Source organism: Rhinopithecus roxellana, chromosome 20 (genome assembly GCF_007565055.1).
Source record: "Rhinopithecus roxellana isolate Shanxi Qingling chromosome 20, ASM756505v1, whole genome shotgun sequence".
Lineage (NCBI taxonomy): Eukaryota > Metazoa > Chordata > Mammalia > Primates > Cercopithecidae > Rhinopithecus > Rhinopithecus roxellana.
In genome coordinates, this window is record NC_044568.1 from 30,048,822 (window position 1) to 30,071,002 (window position 22,181).

Here is a 22,181-nt window from a genome sequence, read left to right on the forward strand (position 1 = left end):
GTCTAAAGAACTAGCACCTGAATTTCTGCCAGTGCTTTGCTGCTCCTCCCAGCCAATGAGGTAGTCAGCCTTCCTGAACCAATACATCAAAATTCTTTACACCTTACACTGTTTCAATTTTCTTGCTAGATTACTCTGTCCTGCCCTTCCCGGAACATCTTTTTTTCTTTGTCTTTTTGAGACAGAGTCTCACTCTGTCGCCCAGGCTGGAGTGCAGTGGCATGATCTTGGCTTACTGCAACCTCTGCCTGCTAGGTTCAAGCAATTCTCCTGCCTCAGCCTCCTGAGTAGCTGGGACTACAGGTGCGCACCACCACACCTGGCAAATTTTTGTATTTTTAGTACAGATGGGGTTTCACCGTGTTGGCCAGGCTGGTCTTGAACTACTGACCTTGTGATCTACCCGCCTTGGCCTCCCAAAGTGCTGGGATTACAGGCGTGAGCCACCATGCCCGGCCAGAATATCTCTTTACTCCACCATCCACATTACCTATACTGTGGCAAAGAATGAAGCCTGGAGCCTGGCCTTCCAAGAATTGTCTGCTCCCACAGGTTAATTTCCACCATGAACCATGTTCAATAGAATACAATCTTACATCTTTTATTTATATTAACTACTGGGCACCTCAATTAATTGTCATGTCTGCATTGGGACTATTAAAATACAAGTAACAACAATAGCTAAGCCCAAGGTTGGATTCAGAAGCATGCAGTGTGCCTCCTGTGTTCTTAACCATTTTGCTAGGCAGAACATCCAAACAATATGAAACCTTTCCTATTTGTACTCTTGAATATTGAAATAGTATTTTCATATCAGATTTTTTTTCTATGATTCTTCCCTTGACACTAGAATGGCTTATTTATGTAAAAATCCTGCTTTATCCAACAACATCAATTTTGATAAACAACATCAATTTTTCTTAAATTGGTTTAAAAACAAAATGAAGGGGGAAAAAAGCAATTCCTGGCTGGCTATTGCCTGTTAAATATAATAGTTTCAGACAATATTCCAAAAACATTTAAAAAGGTATGAGGTGTATTTTCCTACTTAACCAGGAATCTTCTGTATTCTAATTAGTATAATACACATGTAAAAATAAGTCCATTTGCTACAGAACTCCAGAAACCCACCCCTTAGTTACTATAAATAGATGTTCTCTAGGGATCACCTTATCCCTAGTGGACAACTGTAATGCAAAATACAATAAATCAATAAAATGCATATGGCCAGCTGCTTGCAGTTTCTGCTGCAACCAGAGCTCTCCCAAGTTTGAATGAGCTTCAAAGGCTGGAAACAACAGTCTTCAAGAAACCATTATCTCACATTAGCACGGCAGAGGTGCTGCAGTATGAACGACGAAGGTCTCATTCATAGATAATCAGTGGGTACCCGGCACCAGAATTACCTAGGCAACAGAAGATGATGGGTCCTTTAATAGGAACAAGTTAGGGTGAACAGGGAGAGGGAGTAAACACCTCCTGAAAGTGTTTTCCTTTGGATAAGGAAGAAGAAAATCCCTACTAAAATTACTGTTATAGATCTGTGGACTTGGTTTCACCCTAGCATAACAGGGAAGAAGAAAGAAGGAAATAATTAACATGATGATATAATGAATCCCAGCATACATTTTGTACTGATGGGGCATCTTCGTATTTAATTTTTCAGATCACTTCCACAGGCCTCTCAGCATCGTAAGGCACAGGTGCAACTGTATTCCTATGATGTGATATTCAGCCAGGCTGTTCAAGAAACAAGCTATTTCTCCTGTTAACTCCTTCACAACATTACAAAAATCACTGCTTCCAAAAGCTTGACATTCCCTCCTTCCTTTCCTTCTTCAGTTAACACCTTCATATTGGTTTCGTCACTTGACAACTGTGTGACCTTGGAGAGATTACTAAACCTCTCTGAGACTCACGTTGTCTACCGGTAAAATGGATATAATATTTGTCTCAGAAAAAAAATGTTAAAATCAGATATAATGTGTATAAAAGTGGAGTGTACACTGCCAATAAACAAAAGAAACACAATCAATAGTAGTTATCATTGTATCTATCAATTCTATTCTCTGGTCCTGTCAAATACCAAACTAGGCTAACAGAAGACAAGAGTAAGACACATTCTCTACTTTCAGGACCTCTTTGAGGAAGTGAGGCACGTAAACCAACAACTGCAATAGTGACATGTGTTGTACATGAAGTATGCAAAAGAAATCAGTCTTAATGGCACAGCTTCTAAACACATGACTTCTTGCCCGGGAGTAATTTGTAGGATGGGATAATATAGTATTTTGTATAATTTATTTTCCCCAAATCAAATGTGCCATAGAAAAGTGGGGGTAGAGAAGCAGATACTGTTACCCTGTTTATAAGAATAAAGGATGGTCCAATGAACAGTTTGCGGTAAATTTTCCTTTAAATATGACTTTCCCAGACAATTTAGTAAGTCTGGTGTTTAATTTACTTGGTTTGTATCTATTTGGGGCCATCACAACTATTGAGTAAATATCTACCTCTACTCATATATATCACAGTGTTTGGTTTATTCCCTAAGAACTGAAGAAACATTGGGTATAGAAGGAGAAAAAGACACTCAACAGAAACCGAGGAAAGACTCAAGCACAGGAGGTGAGGCCTGGGCTCCTAGTTCCAGAGAGCAGAGTGCATATATGCTCTCAGTTCTCATCTCTCTTCAGATCCCAGAGAAAAGACCAGCTACAGATTTAAAATAAACAAAAAAGACTAAGCCAGAGCAATGACAGAAAGAAGGTCATGAGATAACAAGGCATTTAAACACATTTCTAGTGTAAAAGATGGCAAATAAAAATGCATTAATGAATAAAGCAGAGCAGAGAAAATCTGTATAAAACAAACAATACCACTTAGAGTATCACCAAAGTGCTGCAGTAGGTATGAGAGCTGACCCACCAACTAGAAGAGACCCAGAGGGGCACTTGGTTTGCAAGCACAATGGAGGACAGGTGGGAGAAGCGGAAGTGAACAGAAGGACTGATTAAAGGCCACAGTGGCCAGCCACATGTACCACACAGGGAACCACAGTCAGCAATAAAGCAGGGCTTTTCTCCAAATATACAGAACAAGCTGGCTGGGGTGAGTTAAGGCTTCCACTGCAAACAACAGATTCTTCAGATTCTTCAAGCCTTTTATGTTCTGGCATTTGGCAAGGGTGACAAGAGTCTTGTTTGTTCCCAATCAGATCTCTGATACATCAATAAGGTTAGCCAGGAGACAAAACTCCCATCACCTCTCCCTCACCTCTGGATGGGATGGTGGGGGTAGCAGACTACTACTTAATATATTGAGAATAATCAGCTCACTTATCACACTAATATATAATTGAATGATGAGGTCTACCAGGTATGTGACAAAATAACCAGTAGGAAGAAAGAAAAACACCATACTAATGAAACACACGAACATTAGTATGGAAATTATGCTTAGTGAAATAAGCCACACACAGAAGGACAAATATGGCATGATTCCACTTATATGAGGTAACTAGAATAGGCAAATTCATAGAGACAAAAAGTACAATAGAGATTACCAGGGGCTGGAGGGAGGAGAGAAAGAGGGTTACTGCTTAATGGGTACAGAAGTTTTGTTGAAGACGATAAAAAAGGTTTTGGTATACATAGAGGCAACAGCTACATTACATCGTAACTGTACTTTATGCCACTGACTTGTACACTTATGAATGACTGAAATGATATATATATATCTTTTATATGTACGTATAATATAATATTTATATTACATATAGATACTATATATTATATTATTATATAAATATATTTATATAATATATAGTATATATTTATACATTATATATTGTTGGGAATAGGCCCCCAAATCTGGCCATAAACTGGCCCCAAAACTGGCCACAAACAAAATTTCTGAAGCACTGTGACATGCTTGTGATGGCCTTGACGCCCACACTGGAAGGCTGTTGGTTTACTGAATGAGGGCAAGGAACACCTGGCCCACCCAGGGTGGAAAACCGCTTAAGGTGTTCTTAAACCACAACAATAGCATAAGCAATGTGTGCCTTAAGGACATGTTCATGCTGCAGATAACTAGCCACAGCCCATCCCTTTATTTCGGCCCATCCCTTTATTTTCCATAAGGAATACTTTTAGTAAATCTTATGACTGGCTTGCTGTCAATAAATATGTGGGTAAATCTCTGTTCAAGGCTCTCAGCTCTGAAGGCAGTGAGATCCCTGATTTCGCACTCCACACTCTGTGTTTCTGTGTGTGTGTCTTTAATTCCTCTAGTGCCGCTGGGTTAGGGTCTCCATAGCCAAGCTGGTCTCGGCAATATATAATATTTATATACATCATATATATTTTATTTTATTTTAAAAAAAGAAAAAATGTACTGTGAAGAATCAACAAATGTTGACAACTGTATAACCACATGCAAAGAATGAAGCTGGCTTTATACTTCACACCATATATAAAATTAACTCAGAATAGATCACAGTTCTAAATATAAGAGCTAAAACTATAAAATTCTTAGAAGAAAATACAGATACCAATCTTCATGACTTTGGATTAGGCAATGGTTTCTTAGACATGATACCATAAGCACAAGCAACTAAAGGAAAAAATAGATAAATGAGGCTTCTTCAAACTTCCGTGCTTCAAATGACACCAAGAAGAAACTGGAATGATAATCCACAGAATGGCAGAAAATTTTTACAATCATATAAAGGTCTCAGAATATATAAAGAACTGTTACAATACAATAATAAAATAAACAAATCAATTAAAAAACGACCATAGTATCCGAATAGTTCTGAATGTTCTAAAATTGGTTCTGGTAAATATACTAAAAACCATTTAATTGTATGCTTTAAATTAGTGAATTGTATGGGATGCAATTCTACCTCAATAAAGCTGCCATTAAAAATAAGTGCTCAATAAATGATAGCCATTATTGTTTAAAAAATTACTCTGAAGAAAAAAGATGAGTAAAGGAACAGAAGAAATCTTTTTTACTTGTAGAAAGACTTATGAACATACATTATCCACTATAAAAATTGGAAGTAGGAATAAGATGGCCTAGACAGATAACTATTAAAGGATTCTGAAAGCTGGAAAGAAAGCAGACCGGACTGGCCAGAGGCCTCAGCCCTTGAAGAATGGCAATACAGTGAGATTCTTGAGACTACATATATGCTAGGCTGGGCAGTGCAGGAGTCTGCAGCCTGAAATAACCAATAGGCAAAGAAAAAAGAAAAATCTGTTTCACCAGAGGACTGAGAAATGGAAAGCACAACGGAGACCAAGTGGGGAGCTCTAATCTCAGCTCTTCAACTGAGATACCAGTTGGCCAATCTGTCTTCAGCAGCAACTTCAAAGTCCTGGTGAGCCAACCCAACCCAACCTCTGCTTCACAACCAGAGCACTAATGGGCCAACATATTTGCAGCATCAACAAAGAAGCCCCAGAGAGCTTCCTGACTCCACAGTGCTCTACTACTCAGGTACCCTTGGGCAGTCCAATTCACCTGCAGAGGTTTCAAAGCAATGACAGTCCTACTCAACCCCTGCTCCACACCAGGGGCAACAGCAATTAGGCTGATCCTCCCATGTCAGCTGAGCCTGGTAGCTTCTGGCCCTCCATCCAGTGGCATAAGGAGACTTAGGACAAGAAGAAATGGGGCATTACCTGTAGAGGAACACAAATTTGAACTGACAGGGAATTTCTCATTTGAAACTATGGAAGCCAGAGGAAGTGGCACAGTATTTCTTACTGCTGAAATAAAACAATTGTTAACTAGCAATCCTATATCCAACGTAACTACCCTTCAGGAATGAAAGTGAAATAAAGATATTCTCAGACAAAGAAAAACTAAGAAATTTGTTGCTAGTAGACCTACCCATAGATAATGTCTGAAGGAAAGTCTCCAATCAGAAAGAAAATAACAGAAGAAGGCTGGGACATTCAGATAGGAAAGAACATGAAATGGTAAAAACTGAGGTCAACACAATAGACTATCCTTCATCCCATGAACTTCTTGAATCAAAGTTTATGGCTGAAGCAAAATTTTTCACAAAATTTGATGTGCTGCTCAATGAAGACAGAGGAAATATTTTTAAAAATTATGTTTAAGAAATGAAAAAGGTAAGGGAAACTAATGGAAGAGGTAAGGTTTCTATAATTCACTTAAAGTGGCAAAATTATACCACTACACTTTTGATAACTTATGAATGTATACAGTAATTCCTAGAGCAACCAACTAACACAAATTTAAAAAGTGATATATGAAAAAACATAATAAATGAACATTATGAATAAATTAAAGTGGAATTCTAAAGAATGTTCAAATAACCTGCAGGATTTTCTTCAATGTGTGAATGGTTAAACAAACTAAGGTACCACCATACCATGGCATACAACTCAGCAATAAAAAGAAACAAACTATGTGATATGTTTTGGATCTATGTTCCCACCCAAATTTCATGTCTAGCTGTAATCTCCAGTGTTGAAGGTAGGGACTGGTGGGATGTGGTTGGATCATGGAGGCGGAGTTCTCAAGAATGGTAGCACCATTCCCCCTTGGTACTGCATAGTGAGTTCTCACAAGATCTGGTTGTTTAAAAGTGTGTAGGCCCTCCCCCTCACTCTCCTGCTCCTGCCATATAAGACGCCTATTCCTGCTTTGCCTTCCTCCATGAGTAAAACCTCCCTGAGGCCTCCCCAAAAGTCTGGAAGCATGGAAGTTGCTATGCTTCCTGTACAGCCTGCGGAACCATGAGCCAATTAAACCTCTTTTCTTTATAAATCACCCAGTCTCAGGTATTTGTTTATAGCAGTTGAGAATGGACTAATACACTGTTGATACATGCAACAACTTGGAGGAATCTCATGGAAATTATGTTGAGTGAAAAAAGCCAATCCCAAAAGGTTAGGTACAGTTCAATTTTTATAACACTCCTAAAATGACAAATTTATAAAATAAAGAACATATTAGTAGTTGCAAGGGTTTAAGAACTGGGGTGAAGGAAGTGGGTATGATTATAAAGGAGTAACACAAGGAAGTCTTACAGTGATATGGGATGGTACAATTAAGCATCTTGACCATGACGGTGGTTATACAAAATTTTAACAAAATGCAATTAATGTAAAATATAGTCAAAAATAAAGAAACAGAAAACATTTGAGAAAAACTAAGAGACTCACAAGATGATAAGAGTGTTTTGCATGCCTGAGGCCTTGGGCTACGGTGTACCAGTTTGTCCAGAGAGTTTGCACTAACAATGTGATTTACAGTGAACATCTGGGTTTTCCCTGTGGGGCTGGTGCTTAAACAATTGAGATGCTGCATGCCTACATAACTGACCTTTAGTAAAAACCATACACAACAAAGCTTGAGCAAGCTTCCCTGATTGGCAACACTATGCATGTGTTGACACATCCTCGCTAGTGTAATTAAGTGTATCTCACTTGACTCCACTGGAAGAAGACACTTGGAAGCCTGTGCCCAGGTTCCTCAGGACTTGCCCCATGTGCCTTTTCCCTTTGCTGATTTTATTCTGTATCCTTTCACAGTAATCACCCCTAACTATAAGTGTAACAGCTTCTAAGTTCTGTGAGTCCTCTAGCGAATTACAGTGGCTGAGGGTAGTCATGGGATCCCTGACATACCTTCTTTCGAGGGTAAGCACTTCTACCATTTTCAGAAACTGCTTGGACTTTACTACTTCCTATTTACTTTCCTAACTTGTGGCAGGGTTTAAAGCACCTAGTGAATTCCCACAGATCAGTCAGTTACAAAATCTCACCTGTTCAATCATGACTAAGTGGCTACTGACACCAACATTTCAAACAGAGGGCTGCATATCTGGAGATACCCTCTGTTTCATCAGTCCACTTCACCCAGCCCCGGGAACAGACATGGGCATGCCAGGTCTTGCCTACTGCTTAAAATGGCTGAGAAAGTGGCAAGGCAGCTTCAATATTTTATATATCACCACAACCATGTGGCGACATATCCACTCCCAGTAGTTTTCTGCTGCAAATATCCCCATCACCTCCCTCTCAGAAACTGTATACAACACTGCACAGAGGTATTCTGCCATGTGGCTACAGGAGAAGAGCATTTCTCTTAGCTAGGATGTGGCTCCACTTGGGAGGCATGATACAGATAATTCAGTAGCAGCAGTACAAAGTAATTTTGAAATAAAACCTACCTGCAGAGTGAATTCTCTTTAAAATTCACTCCCAGTCACTCATATCCTGATAAGCTTTCTTGAGCAGGAGAGAAAGAGTTGCAAGCAGTATATTGTACACCAAAATTTACACATAACCCACAGCCATCATTATATGTATCAAGCATGAAACAACTGTTTAAATTGATGATTTTGTTAGCCATATGCCTATGAAATGCTTTGATGTTCTCTGGCTCCTATCCGCACACCACAAATCTGTGACCTATTAATTTATTTTCTAAGAAAAGGCTTTGAGGTTTTGTCATTCTAGAGAAGTGGGTCACACATGTGAAATACTATTTAAGTGATACATATTAGTCTTAAAATGGCTCAGTCCCAGCACTGGTAATATGAAGTTAAATGAATTCCCTATTTTGCCATGTCTTCAAGTAAAATGGTGTATTTCAAATCGGTACAGACTGTACACTTGCACTGCACCTACAAACACTTGTTTTGTTGACATGACACAGTCTGAATCCATAGCTACTAAATGCAAAAATTTAAAAACGATTCCTTCCCCAACACGTCACCAAGTGCTGAGAACAACTCTGCCAATTGTACCAACATGAGCAACACGAGCGCTAACTAAGATAAAGGCCAAATCCCCTCTTACATAAGGAGTTAACAGGCCAGTGGGAAATTTCCATCACATATTAACACAGGAATTTTATGTTCTTGAGAAAACCATAGCATTTATTTACAAGTCTCTCAAATAGCTTCTCATCCATAAATAACTCAGAGTCATTACATGTTTTGTTGAAGACCAGCAAAAGAGTCAGAGAAACAGTGCAATACAATCTAATGGGGCCGTTGGCTCTCCCTTTCTCTTATTAAAACAAGCACTTATTGCTCTGTGTGTATGTGTGTGTGTGTGTGTGTGTGTGTGTGTGTGTATGTAAAATATGTAATTTTTTAAATATAAGGAACATTTCCATTTGTAAGATTATCTTCTGTAAGTGTTGATACCAATCTTATTAAATGTATGTTCACTGCTTAGAATCCAAGGCACACATGCAGGTTCATTCCCTTTCTCCTCAGGCAGTTTCCGCAATCCACAACATTCTCATTTTAACAGTCCTCATTACTGGTATCATTTAATACTTGAGGGTTTGCTCAAGTCAATATCAATCTTGCTGATCCTACAAACACTTATTTTGTTGACACAACACAGTCTGAATCCATAGCTACTAAATGTAAAAATTGTAAAAGTATTCCTTCCCCAACACGTCACCAAGTCGCTGTTGCTGTAACAACTCTGTCAGTCACTCAGCCTTGTCATGGAGCCACAGTGCAGGGGAGACATCAAGCACAGGACTTTCGGGGGATCCCACTCCCTTCGATCACTGGTCCTCCTGCCACCCAGATGCACTGCTTCTTCTCAAAGACACTTGACACCTTAAACTCAACATTCCGAAGATGGAAATGTTTACCTGGAAGGCACTTTTTTGGACCCATCTGAAACCCACTTCCTCATTAACAAATAGCCCTTTACCACAAGAAAATCTTAACTAACCAGAAGAGGGAGAAACCTTTCCTTCAGAAGGAACAACAAAAACCTATTCAGAACAAAAATACACTCTTCAATTGAGCTTAAATGTCTCTGGGCGAGTCTAAATTAAGAAATACAATATCTCTTTACCTGATTGGAAAACCTCATGCTCACGTTACGCTGATCTTTTAGTGGGACATAGCGCTGCACAGGATCAATGTCTTTAGGACTGATTAGTTCATCAACTGAAAAAAAGAAGGGGAATGACATTACCGAAAATGCATTTGCATAACACTATAAACCAACTAGACTTTTAGAAAATACTCCAACAAGAGCAGAATATACATTTTTCTCAGTGTACATGAAACATCCTCCGCTAGGATATACCACATACTAGGCCATAAAATAAGCCTCAATATATAGAAAAGGACTGAAATAATAAAAAGTATATTGTCTGACCACAAGAGAATGAAATTAAGAATCAATAACAGAAAGAAATCTTATAAATTCACACATACGTGGAAATGAAAACATACTACTAAATAACTAATGGGTCAAATAATAAATCAAAAGGGAAATGAGAAAATATATTCTAATATACTTTCTGATGAGATTAATGAAAATAAAGACAAACACCAAAATCAATGGGATGTGGGTAAAACAATGCTCAGAGAAAAAATTATAGCTATAAAGTCCTATATTAAACAGAAGGAAAATCTCAAATAAATAACCTATTTTTCCATCTTAAGACAGTGGATGAGACGGCTGGGCACAGTGGCTCATGCTTGTAATCCCAGCACTTTGGGAGGCCGAGGCGGGCAGATCACAAGGTCAGGAGTTCGAGACCAGCCTGGCCAACATGGTGAAACCCCATCTCTACTAAAAATACAAAAAAAAAAAAAAAAAAAAAATGAGCTGGCCGTGGTGGTGTGCACCTGTAATCCCAGCTACTCAAGAGGCTGAGGCAGGAGAATCACTTGAACCCAGGAGGCGGAAGTTGCAGTGAGCCGAGATTGTGTCACTGTACTACAGCTTGGGCGATAGAGAGAGACTCTGTCTCAAAAAAAAAAAGAAAAAAAAAAAAAAGACAGTGGATGAAAAAGAGCAAACTAAATCAAAAGCAACAGAAGGAAGGAAATAATAAAGATTAGAGAGGAAATTAATGAAACAAAGTATAGAAAAACAATACAGAATCAAGGAAATCAAAAGTAGTTTCTTAAAAAGCTCAATAAAACTTGCAAACCTTTAGCTAGACTGACCAAGAAGAGAGAAGACTCAAATTACTAAATCAAGAATGCAAGAAAGAACAGAGATATAGACCAATGGAACAGAACAGAGCCCTCAGAAATAATACCACACATCTACAGCCATCTGATCTTTGACAAACCTGACAAAAACGAGAAATGGGGAAAGGATTCCCTATTTAATAAATGGTGCTAGGAAAATTGGCTAGCCATAAATAGAAAGCTGAAACTGGATCCTTTCCTTACTCCTTATACAAAAATTAATTCAAGATGGATTAGAGACTTAAATGTTACACCTAAAACCATAAAAACCCTAGAAGAAAACCTAGGGAATACCATTCAGGACATAGGCATGGGCAAGGACTTCATGTCTAAAACACCAAAAGCAACGGCAACAAAAGTCAAAATTGACAAATGGGATCTAATTAAACTAAAGAGCTTCTGCACAGCAAAAGAAACTACCATCAGAGTGAACAGGCAACCTACAGAATGGGAGAAAATTTTTGCAATCTACTCATCTGACAAAGGGCTAATATCCAGAACCTATAAAGAACTCGATCAAATTTACAAGAAAAAAACAACCCATCAAAAAGTGGGCAAAGGATAAGAATAGACACTTCTCAAAAGAAGACATTCATACAGCCAACAGACAGATGAAAAAATGCTCATCATCACTTGCCATCAGAGAAATGCAAATCAAAACCACAATGAGATACCATCTCACACCAGTTAGAATGGCAATCTTTAAAAAATCAGGAAACAACAGGTGCTGGAGAGGATGTGGAGAAATAGGAATACTTTACACTGTTGGTGGTACTGTAAACTAGTTCAACCATTGTGGAAAACAATGTGGCGATTCCTCAAGGATCTAGAACTAGAAATACCATTTGACCCAGCCATCCCATTACTGGGGATATACCCAAAGGATCATGCTGCTATAAAGACACATGCACACGTATGTTTATTGCGGCACTATTCACAATAGCAAAGACTTGGAATCAACCCAAATGTCCATCAGTGACAGACTGGATTAAGAAAATGTGGCACATATACACCATGGAATACTATGCAGCCATAAAAAAGGATGAGTTCGTGTCCTTTGTAGGGACATGGATGCAGCTGGAAACCATCATTCTCAGCAAACTATCACAAGAACAGAAAACCAAATACCACATGTTCTCACTCATAGGTGGGAACTGAACAATGAGATCACTTGGACACAGGAAGGGGAGCATCACACACGGGGTCCTATTGTGGGGAGGGGGTGGGGGAGGGATGGCATTGGGAGTTATACCTGATGTAAATGATGAGTTAATGGGTGCAGCACACAAACATGGCACAGGGATATATATGTAACAAACCTGCACATTGTGCACATGTACCCTAGAACTTAAAGTATAATAAAAAAAAAAAAAAGAAAAAAGAATGCAAGAAAGAAACATTACTACAGAACTAAAGGATTATAAGAGAATAATATCAACAAATATATGCCATCAAATTAGATAACCTAGATGAAATGGATGAATTATTCCCAGAAAGACACAAACGACCAAAACTGACTCAAGAAGGAATAGAAAATCTAAACAGATTTGTAAAAAGTACATAAAGTGATTGAAACTTCACACACACACACACACACACACAGCTCAAGACTAGATGGCATCACTGGTGCATTCTACCAAGCAGTTAAAGAAAAATTAAAACCAACCTTTCACAAACTGTGCTCCCCCTCCCAAAAAAGAGAGAACACCTCCCAACTCATTCTAAGAGGTTCAATATTATTCTAATACCAAAATCAAAGTATCACAAGAAAATTACAAAGCAAAATCTGTTATACAGACACAAAAATCCTCAGCAAAATACTAGCAAACCAAATCCAATAACATAAAGAAGGGATGACACATCATAACCAAGTAGAATCTATCCCACAAATGCAAAGATGGCTTAACATCACAAAGTCAATTACTAACAGACCCTATCAACAAAATAAAGAAGAAAACACTATATGATCACTTCCACAGACTGAGAAAATGCACTGACAAAATTCAACATCCTTGAATAAAAACATTCAACAAAGTAGGAACAGAAGAAAATGTATTCAACCAAATAAAGGGCATCTATGAAAAAGCTACAGCTAATATCACACTCAATGGTAAAAGACTAAATGCTTTTCCCCCAAAGTTCAGGAATAAGACAAGGATGTTCACTCTCACCACTTCTATTCAACATTGAACTGGAGGTTCCAGCCAGGGAAATTGGGAAAGAAAAAGTAATAAAAAGTATCAGATTGGAAAGGAAAAAAGCTATGGTAATTAATAGTGTGGTATTAGCATAAGAATAGACACAGAAATAGAATACAGAGTCCAAAAATAAACCCTTGCATATATAGTCAACTGATTTTTGACACGGGTGTCAAAACAATTCAGTAGGGAGAGAAAGGATTTTTCTTTGTTTTGTTTTGAGACAGAGTCTTGCTCTGTTATCCAGGTGGAGTGCAGTGGCACAATCTCAACTTACTCCAACTTTCGCGTCCCAGGTTCTTCTGGTGCCTCAGTCTCCTGAGTAGCTGGGATTACAGGCATTTACCACCATGCCTGGCTAATTTTGTGTTTTTTGTAGAGACAGGGTTTTGCCATGTTGGCCAGGCTGGTCTTAAACTCTTGGCCTCAAGCCTCAGCCTTCCAAAGGGTTGGGATTACATGCGTAAGACACTATGCCCAGCCAAAAAAAGTTTTTTTTATTGACCAATAGTGCAGAGACAATTGGATATTCAAATGCAAAAGAATGAAGCTGGACCTTTTCCTTACACCATATATAAATATCAACTCAAAATAGATCCAAGAGTTAAATGTAAGAGTTAAAACAATAAAACTGTTAGAAGAAATTATAGGAGTAAGTCTTTGTGACTGATTTAGACAAAACTATGACATCATAACAAAAGCGACAAAAGAAGAGATAAATTGGAGTTCATCAAAATTATAACTTTTATGTGCCGCAAAAGATCCATCAAGAAAGTGAAATAACAGCCCGAAGAATGGTGAGAAAACATTCACAAATCAGGTATCTTGTAAGGGATTTAAACCTAGAAGATATAAAACACTCATAACAACACAATAATAAAAATAAAAAAAACCCAATTAAAAAATAGCCACAGTGTCTACATAGGCATTTCTCCAAAGGAGATATACAAATTACCAATAAACACATGAAAAAATGCTCAACATTAGTCATTTGGGAAATGCTAACCAAAACCACAATGAGGTATCACTTTATATCTATTAGGAAGGCTACAATTGAAAAAGGAAAATAGGTAAGAACAAGTGTTGGCAAAGATGTAGAGAAATAGAAACCCTCACATAATGTTGATGGGAAAGCAAAATGATACAGCAGCTTTGGAAAACAGTCTGTAAGTTGCTCAAAATGTTAAATGAAAGAGTTAGCATAGACCCAGCAATTACATGCCTAGGTATACACCCAAGAGAAATGAAAAATATGTCAAACAATAATTTTATATAAAGTCTATAGCAGCATTATTCATAATAGCTAAGAAGTGAAAACAACCCAAATGTTCATTTGCTGATGATATGGGTAAATAAAATGTAATGTATACATACAATGGAATATTGTTCCGCCATAAAAAGAATGAATTGCTGAAACATGCTACAACATGGATAAACCTTGAAAATATTATGTTAAGTGAAAGAAGCCAGACACAAAAGTCCACATTATCAGTTTCGAGTTATATGAAATGTCCCAAATAGGCAAATCTATAGAATTAGAGAGTAGGCTAGCCATTGCCTAGTGCTGGGTGAAAGGGTGAAGTGATGAGAGGGAAATGAGGAGTGACTGCTACTAGGCCTGAGGTTTTTTGGCAGGGAGATGATGAAAACATTGTAAAACTGATTGCAGTGATGATTGCACAACTCTATAAACATATCAAAAATCACTGAATTGTAAACTTCAAATAGGTAAAATATATGGTATGTAAATCATATCTCAATAAAGCTATTTTAAAAATAATAGGAAAGAAGTCAGATTTCTTTCAGAAAAATCAGAAAAATAAAGGAAGGAAATCAGTTTGTTAAGAAGCAGTGTTTCCTGATACAAAATTCTAAAACAGATTTCTGAGAAGGGGCGTTTTTTTTTTTTTTTTTTTTTTTTTTTTTTATGGGGCACTGACCAACATGAAGGCAACGTCCTCAATTGCTGTTGCACTGTAAAAATGGAAGCCCTTTTAACACGGTAGTTCCTTATGGCAACTTTTGATAAAATCCAAGGATATAACATGGACAGAAATTTAGAGTGAAAGGCCGTGGGGAGGAAGGCACTAAGTCTGTGGTTCTCTGCTGTCTTCTGTTGTAACACACTTGAAGGATACCCATCAGCACCAGAGACTCACTCACTACAGCAGGATTTCTCCATGGGCCTAGAAGAGAATATGTGAGGGAGAGGTGGTGGTGGTAGGAAAAGCCCCTGAAATGCAATTCTGCAAAATCTCCTTGGCATGCAAGTTGTCAGTTATCTACACAAATTTACAGTGAACATATTTTCCAACCCAGCAAGTCTGCATCTATAAAGTTATCTTAGTTATGCTCACACAGTTGCAAATTAATTGATAAAAAACAACAAAAAAATCCAACTTCTAAAGTGAGTCAGCACACTTCTTCATTTTTACTGCATGTAAGCTATAAAACATGTTTATTTCATTCTTGATCTTTGGCTCTATGCTGATCACTTAAAAACAATACTATGCTGAGTTTTGTATAAATGTACCTGTGTATAATATTTACTAAAAAGATAACAGTTCATTTTCCATAGCTTTTTATATATTGCTTTTAGGTAGTGAATATGACAGAGCAGGGAATCAATGGTTATAAATTTATTTGCAGCTTTAGGAATATTTCTACATTAGATTTCTATCCTGGGGTACCTTCCAGGCACATCTGAATTGTTATTTGAGACAAAATCACCAAAGGATTTTAGTGACTCTTGGAAGATCTTTTCAATAATAAAGTAGTATTAATAGTAGAATAACAAGAAGGAGGAGGAAGAGCAGCAGCAGAGTCTGCCAGAGCCACCTCGGCCTCTGCAGCAGCAGCAATACCTACACAGTTATTAAGCTCCAGGCATTGTTTTAAGTATTTCACATATATTCATTCATTAATTCTCACAACAACCTTATCATTTTACAGATGATGAACCAGAGGCATCTGAGTGTTTAGGCAACTTTCTTATGGTTGGTATACAGCAAAGTTGAGACACAGTCAGTTGGCTTCCAGAGTCTGGGCTCTTAATCACATAGTAATCCTGCCCTTTAAGAACACTGACATTCTACACTACATAGGTGAAAATAATACCAGAAGGAGGATGAAATAAAAAAAACTATTTAGACACGTTACATTTTTCCTATCTAAATCAGGTTGCATAATACCAATGTTCTCCTTTCTCTCTGAAAAAAAATATACTTTTTAAAAATTTAAACCAAATCAATAAAAGAAGCAGATATCGACATATAATTTTAATGTATTAATTTCAGTTTAGCTCATGATACAGGGTTAACACACTGATATTCTAAATAGGCAGTAAATTATTTCCCTATCTCAATTATATGATCACCGAGATGTAAAAAAATTTCTAAAACCAACAAGTTTTCACTGTCATGCTATAGAAATTAAATTCTATCTTTATTACAATATTTTGTTATTTATAAATAGTGACAGATAAATTAAGAAACCTTATATCATTGTAAAGCATAAATGCTAACCTATTAAAAGTGGTAAGAATCAAATGGTTAACCAAGTCTTTCAAAAGCTTATTTCTTTGCATTTCCTTCATATTTCTCTCTTTGTGCCACACTTCTATACCTAGATTGATGTTCCCACTTACACCACGTGCTCATCTATAACCTCATAGACTGTATGCTTCTTATACATGACGCCCAGTACCTAGCACAGCCGCCAGCACCTAGTAGGCACTCAATACACTTACTAAGCAGAATAATAAATTAGTGGGTTAGCAAATACAGAAACGCTAATTGCCGTAATCATTACTTTAATTTCCATAATGGTATAAAAGTGACAAATACCATTAAAAGGTCAAGTTTATGGGCATATTTTTTCCCCACTGCATTGATTTTTATTATTCAGGAGGCAAAAATAGAGGTCTTTATTGTTCCAATTCAATGAAACTGGTTTTCTGGTGAAGAGTGACAATCCTGAAAGAACTTATACACAACAAACTACAGAATATTCCAAATGAAAATAAAAGAGCGAGGGTAAGAGATCAATGGCTTTCTACATTTACAATATAGCACCACACCTCCAAGATAATCAAGAATTTCTATAAAATAGAGATATCTGTCTTTAAATCCTTATAAAATAGGAATTAAGTTAATTAATTTTTTTTTTTCACAGAAGGTTTATAAAATATACCCTGGGCTTACCTCAAGCAAAAATTGTCCAGCATAAAAAGAAAATATTAAGAAAAATCTGTTTCTTTAATGAAATAATAATTTAAAGAAAATTTAACAGAGCAAATATTTTTTATCATGACACAAAAATTACATAGGACATACTAAAATAGGTTCAGCAGATATTTATAGGGTAAAATTATGTACTTCAAAGCCTAGCTGATTCTCAGCTATGGTGACACATATTAGTAACACATGAATTATGAAATGAGCTATTTGGAGAAAAAGAAAATGCAGATCCTTAACCTCATATTAGAACAAAAAATTCCAAATATGTATGTGTGTGTGTGTGTGTTTCTGTGTGTGTGTGTGTTTCTGTGTGTGTGTGTGTATGAATTTTACTCAACCGATTAACAACGATGGACTTTCTAAAATTAAATGGTAAATTCCACAGCAAAAATTAAATAGGAAAACACTGGTAGATCTGAGTGTGTAAAGATTTTAAGTTCTGCTCATGAAAATATAGCAAAAGCAAAATTTAAAGACAAACAAACTAGGAAAATATCAGAGAGGTTTTATACACTTAATATATAAAACATTCATGTAGACTGATAAGAAAAACCATAAAACCAAGATTAAATGGGCAAAAAAAAAATTACTAAACAATTCACAGAAGAGTGACTAAGAAATATGTTTCTAACAGTCAGAATGTAAATGAAAACAAGACTCGATTTATTATCTTATTAGATTAGCAATGCTTTTGTTTTTAATAGGAATATTTAATGCCACAGAGGTTACAGGTGACACAAGCACCCTGTAGACTCCTGAATAAATCAACAAACTCTGTTACTCATGAGCTCTGTAACCTTGGGTGAGTTGTTAAACTCTTGTGGGCCTAAGTTTCCTCACCTACGCCACGTAGTACCCATCTCAAAGAGATGTTAGGAAGATTACTTAGGATGATGTTTGTAAAAGGCAGAGCACGGAATGTGACATATTTTAAGGCAGGTATTATATTAGTGTTTCTGAAAATCAGTGTGACAAACATGTAAGAAAAGCCCTCTCACAGTCTATTACTACTCTCATATTCAACTTTACTAATATATGTAAGGATGAGAATAATGTCTACGCAAATTTTCTAGCACTTGTACTAATTCAATAAAAACATTTTAGCTTTAAGAAAGTCACTTATCGGCCGGGCGCAGTGGCTCACGTCTGTAATCCCAGCACTTTGGGAGGCCAAGGCGGGCAGATTGCCTGAGCTCAGGAGTTTGAGACCAGCCTGGGCAACATGGTGAAACCCCGTCTCTACTAAAAATACAAAAAATTAGCCAGGCGTGGTGGCATGCACCTGTAGTCCCAGCTACTCAGGAGGCTGAGGCAGAAGGATTGCTTGAACCCTGGAGGCAGAGATTGCAGTGAGCTGAGATAGCGCCACTGCACTCCAGCCTGGGTGACACAGCGAGACTCCGTTTCCAAAAAAAAAAAAAAGGAAAGTCAGTTATTTATACAGGAAGCTAAAGAAAGAAAGTCTTCCCAGGTGAAGCCTTTAAAGTAATACTACATATGCTTCAAGATGTTTATAATGCCTGCTGCACAGAAATCCCACTTTAGGTCACTAGCCATCAAATGGGTAACATGAGAAAGATAATGAAAATATTCTTGAAGTTTCCTAAAGTGCAACAACTGGGAAATCTCTTAGCAACCAACATGTAAAAATATACCTGTACATTCTTATCTATTCATTTTATCTTGAACTGAGCAGTAACAAAACCACGTGCTATCCTGAAGAGTCAACTGTATTTGAAGACAACAGACCAAAGAAAATCAAGACCTCAGTTTCTTATGTCCTTATATACACTAGGGGACACTTGACCAATGATTTTAAGTTTAAAAAGCATTAGATTTCCAGGTTTAATCTGTAGCTTTAGCTTTTATATTTGAGATCAATTAGGCAAGAAATGTCATGAATAAAATCAAATGCAAAAGGGCTTATTTTTGTGACAAACACTGGAATTAGGAAGTAGTATGTCAGAATAATTAGGTTGCCCTTAGAGAGAGACAGGCAGAAGTATTTCCTATAACTCTTGTTAGTGAGCTACTGGATATCCATAGTCACTATCAAAGAGTAGGCCTCTATAAATAGAAGCAGAGATCAACAAGTAGATGAATGGTAAAGTAGGAACAGAAAGGGGAAGAACCATTTAAACATGTATTTGTCCCACAGTAAATGCTTTATGTGTATTTCCTTACCAGCTAATCCTTATAACATAAAAATAAAGAAATTAATGTTCGGGGAAGTTAAGAAAACTCGAATCACACAGGTAGTAAGTGGCAGATCTTACATTCAAACCCCCCCCCCCAAAAAAAAAGAAAAAAAAAGGGAAGAGAAGCTAGAGAGGGAGAAAGTAGAAGAAAAAGATGATAATGTCAGAGAAATAATTCATAACCCCACGGTTACAAGTTTGCTGGGTGTTAATAATCATTTAAAATATAATTTCTACAGGAAAATAAATTGGCTTCCAAACAATGACTTACCAAAGAACTTTGGGAACCCAAGAAATCAAGTTGTGAACTTTGTATATACATAACACTTTGGAAATTTTAAAGTACTTCTATATCTATTTTATCACTTTAAAAGTAGCTTGTTAGTGTTCCAAAGAAATTAAGTTATACCCATCCCCAAAAGAAAAAGATCCTGCCACGTGTCGTGATCTGTGCCTGTAGTCCCAACTACTCAGGAGGCTGAGGTAGGAGGATCACTTGAGCCCAGGAGTTTGGGGCTCCATTGAGCTATGATCGTACCACTGCACTCCAGCCTAGGTGACAGAGTGAAACCCTCTTGTCTCTTAAAAAAAATTCTGTTGTGAGATTCAAGCAAATTTTCATTAACTTGAGTATTCTGGGAGTTTGTGTATATTGGAGAGAAAGTTGTAGTTAACTAAAATTGCTTAATATTCAAGTTTACCAAGAGAATGTATCTTGTTTTAACCATTAATGTTTATTAATATTTTCAAAATATCCACCCTAAAAATTATTGTATTCACCTGCCTTAAATTATACAGTATGTAAAGTTATAATCTTTAATGAGCCGGGATCATGTAGTAGTACCTGAATGAAGATCATCACTACAAATGTCTGATGTACAGGATAAGAAAAGTTAGTTGCACATATGGAAAAGACAAGCTGAAGTCTAGAAGTCAGATTTTTTTTTTTTTTAATTTTGAGATGGAGTCTTGCTCTGTCACCCAGGCTGGAGTGCAGTGGCACGATCTTGGTTCACTGCAACCTCCGCCTCCCAGGTTCAAGTGATTCTCCTGGACTACAGGTGCGTGCCATCACGTCTGGCTAATATTTTGTATTTTTAGTAGAGATGGGGTTTCACTGTGTTAGCCAGGATGGTCTCGATCTCCTGACCTCATGATCCTGCCTGCCTCGGCCTCCCAAAGTGCTGGGATTACAGGCGTGAGCCACCACACCTGGCCCTAGAATTCAGATTTTTAAAAGCTGATATGTTAGTATCTCTTTTTAGGACATACTGAATAAGCACATATATTAAAGTTATATAATGGCCTTTATAATGGTTTTCTAATGGTTTTAGAGTAATGTTATCATTAACTTTATATTTCTTTAGTTTTCTGTATCTCAAAAAAAAAATTCAATCCAAACATCAAGATTTTCAAGCAATTTTTTAATCCTTTTTTTGAGACAGGGTCTCACTCTATCACCCAGGCTAGAGTGCAGTGGTGCAATCACTGCTCACCACAACCTTAACCTCCAGGGCTCAGGTGATCCCCTGGCCTCAGCCTCCTGAGTAGCTGGGACTACAGCCATGCACCACCATGCCTGGCGGGCAGATTGCCTGAGCTCAGGAGTTCGAGACCAGGCTGGGCAACATGGTGAAACCCTGTATCTACTAAAAATACAAAAAATTAGCCAGGTGTGGCGGCGTGCACCTGTAGTCCCAGTTTCTAGGGAGACTAGTTGTGAACTCCTGGGCTCAAGCAATCTGCGTGCCTCAGCCTCCCCAAATGCTGGGACACAGGCGTGAGCCACTGCACCCAGCCTCAAGTGATTTTTAATGCAATAATTCAGTCATGTGATGATGCATAAAGATGTCCCATGAGATTACAATACTGTATCTTCACTATACCTTTTCTATGTTTAAATATGTTAGGTACACAGATACTTACCATTGTGTTACAATTGTCCACAGTACTCAGTACAGTAACATGTTCTACAAGTTTGTAGTCTAGGAGCAATTGGCTATATCATATAGGCTAGGTATGTCGTAGGCTAAAAATCACCTAATGACACAATTCTCAGAATATAGCCCTACCATTAAGCAATGAATGGCTGTACTTTTAAGGTTATTTATTTTTGCAAAGAGCTCAAAAAGGTACTCGGATTTCTTTAGACTGGTCTTACATGAATGGTTTCTAAACTTTCAAATTTGAATAACAGTTGAAGGTATAACTAATGATCATTTTATTCTAAGATATGTCAATGTATCTTAAGATATGTCTTAGGGGGTTTAAAGTATACATCTTTATAATATATTTACCAGTTATATAGAAAATATTGATTTTCTAAAAGTATAAATTTCATAAGAGAAAAGGAAATACTGTGAATAATGAACTTATTTTTTAAGAGCACAGTGGGGAGTTCAGGCCTTGGTTCAGGATATAGCATACTGTGTCTTTTCTTTAACAATTGAATAGAAGTCACAGTTTTGTTATATAATTATTTAGTTAGGCATACATAAAGCAAAATATTATTAGAATTCATTGAGATACAAACTGG

At 37.2% G+C, this 22,181-nt stretch overlaps 1 protein-coding gene across 5 annotated transcripts in view; it reads right to left on the reverse strand.

Moving 5' to 3' along the window:
* Positions 1-22,181, reverse strand: part of PHKB (phosphorylase kinase regulatory subunit beta) — a 255,797-nt gene that overhangs the window by 78,824 nt on the left and 154,792 nt on the right. For all 5 annotated transcript variants that reach the window (XM_030925696.1, XM_010354865.2, XM_010354864.2 and 2 more), the window contains one exon: positions 9,876-9,970. In XM_030925696.1, coding sequence (XP_030781556.1) covers positions 9,876-9,970 — 95 coding nt within the window. The remainder of the gene's footprint in view (positions 1-9,875; positions 9,971-22,181) is intronic.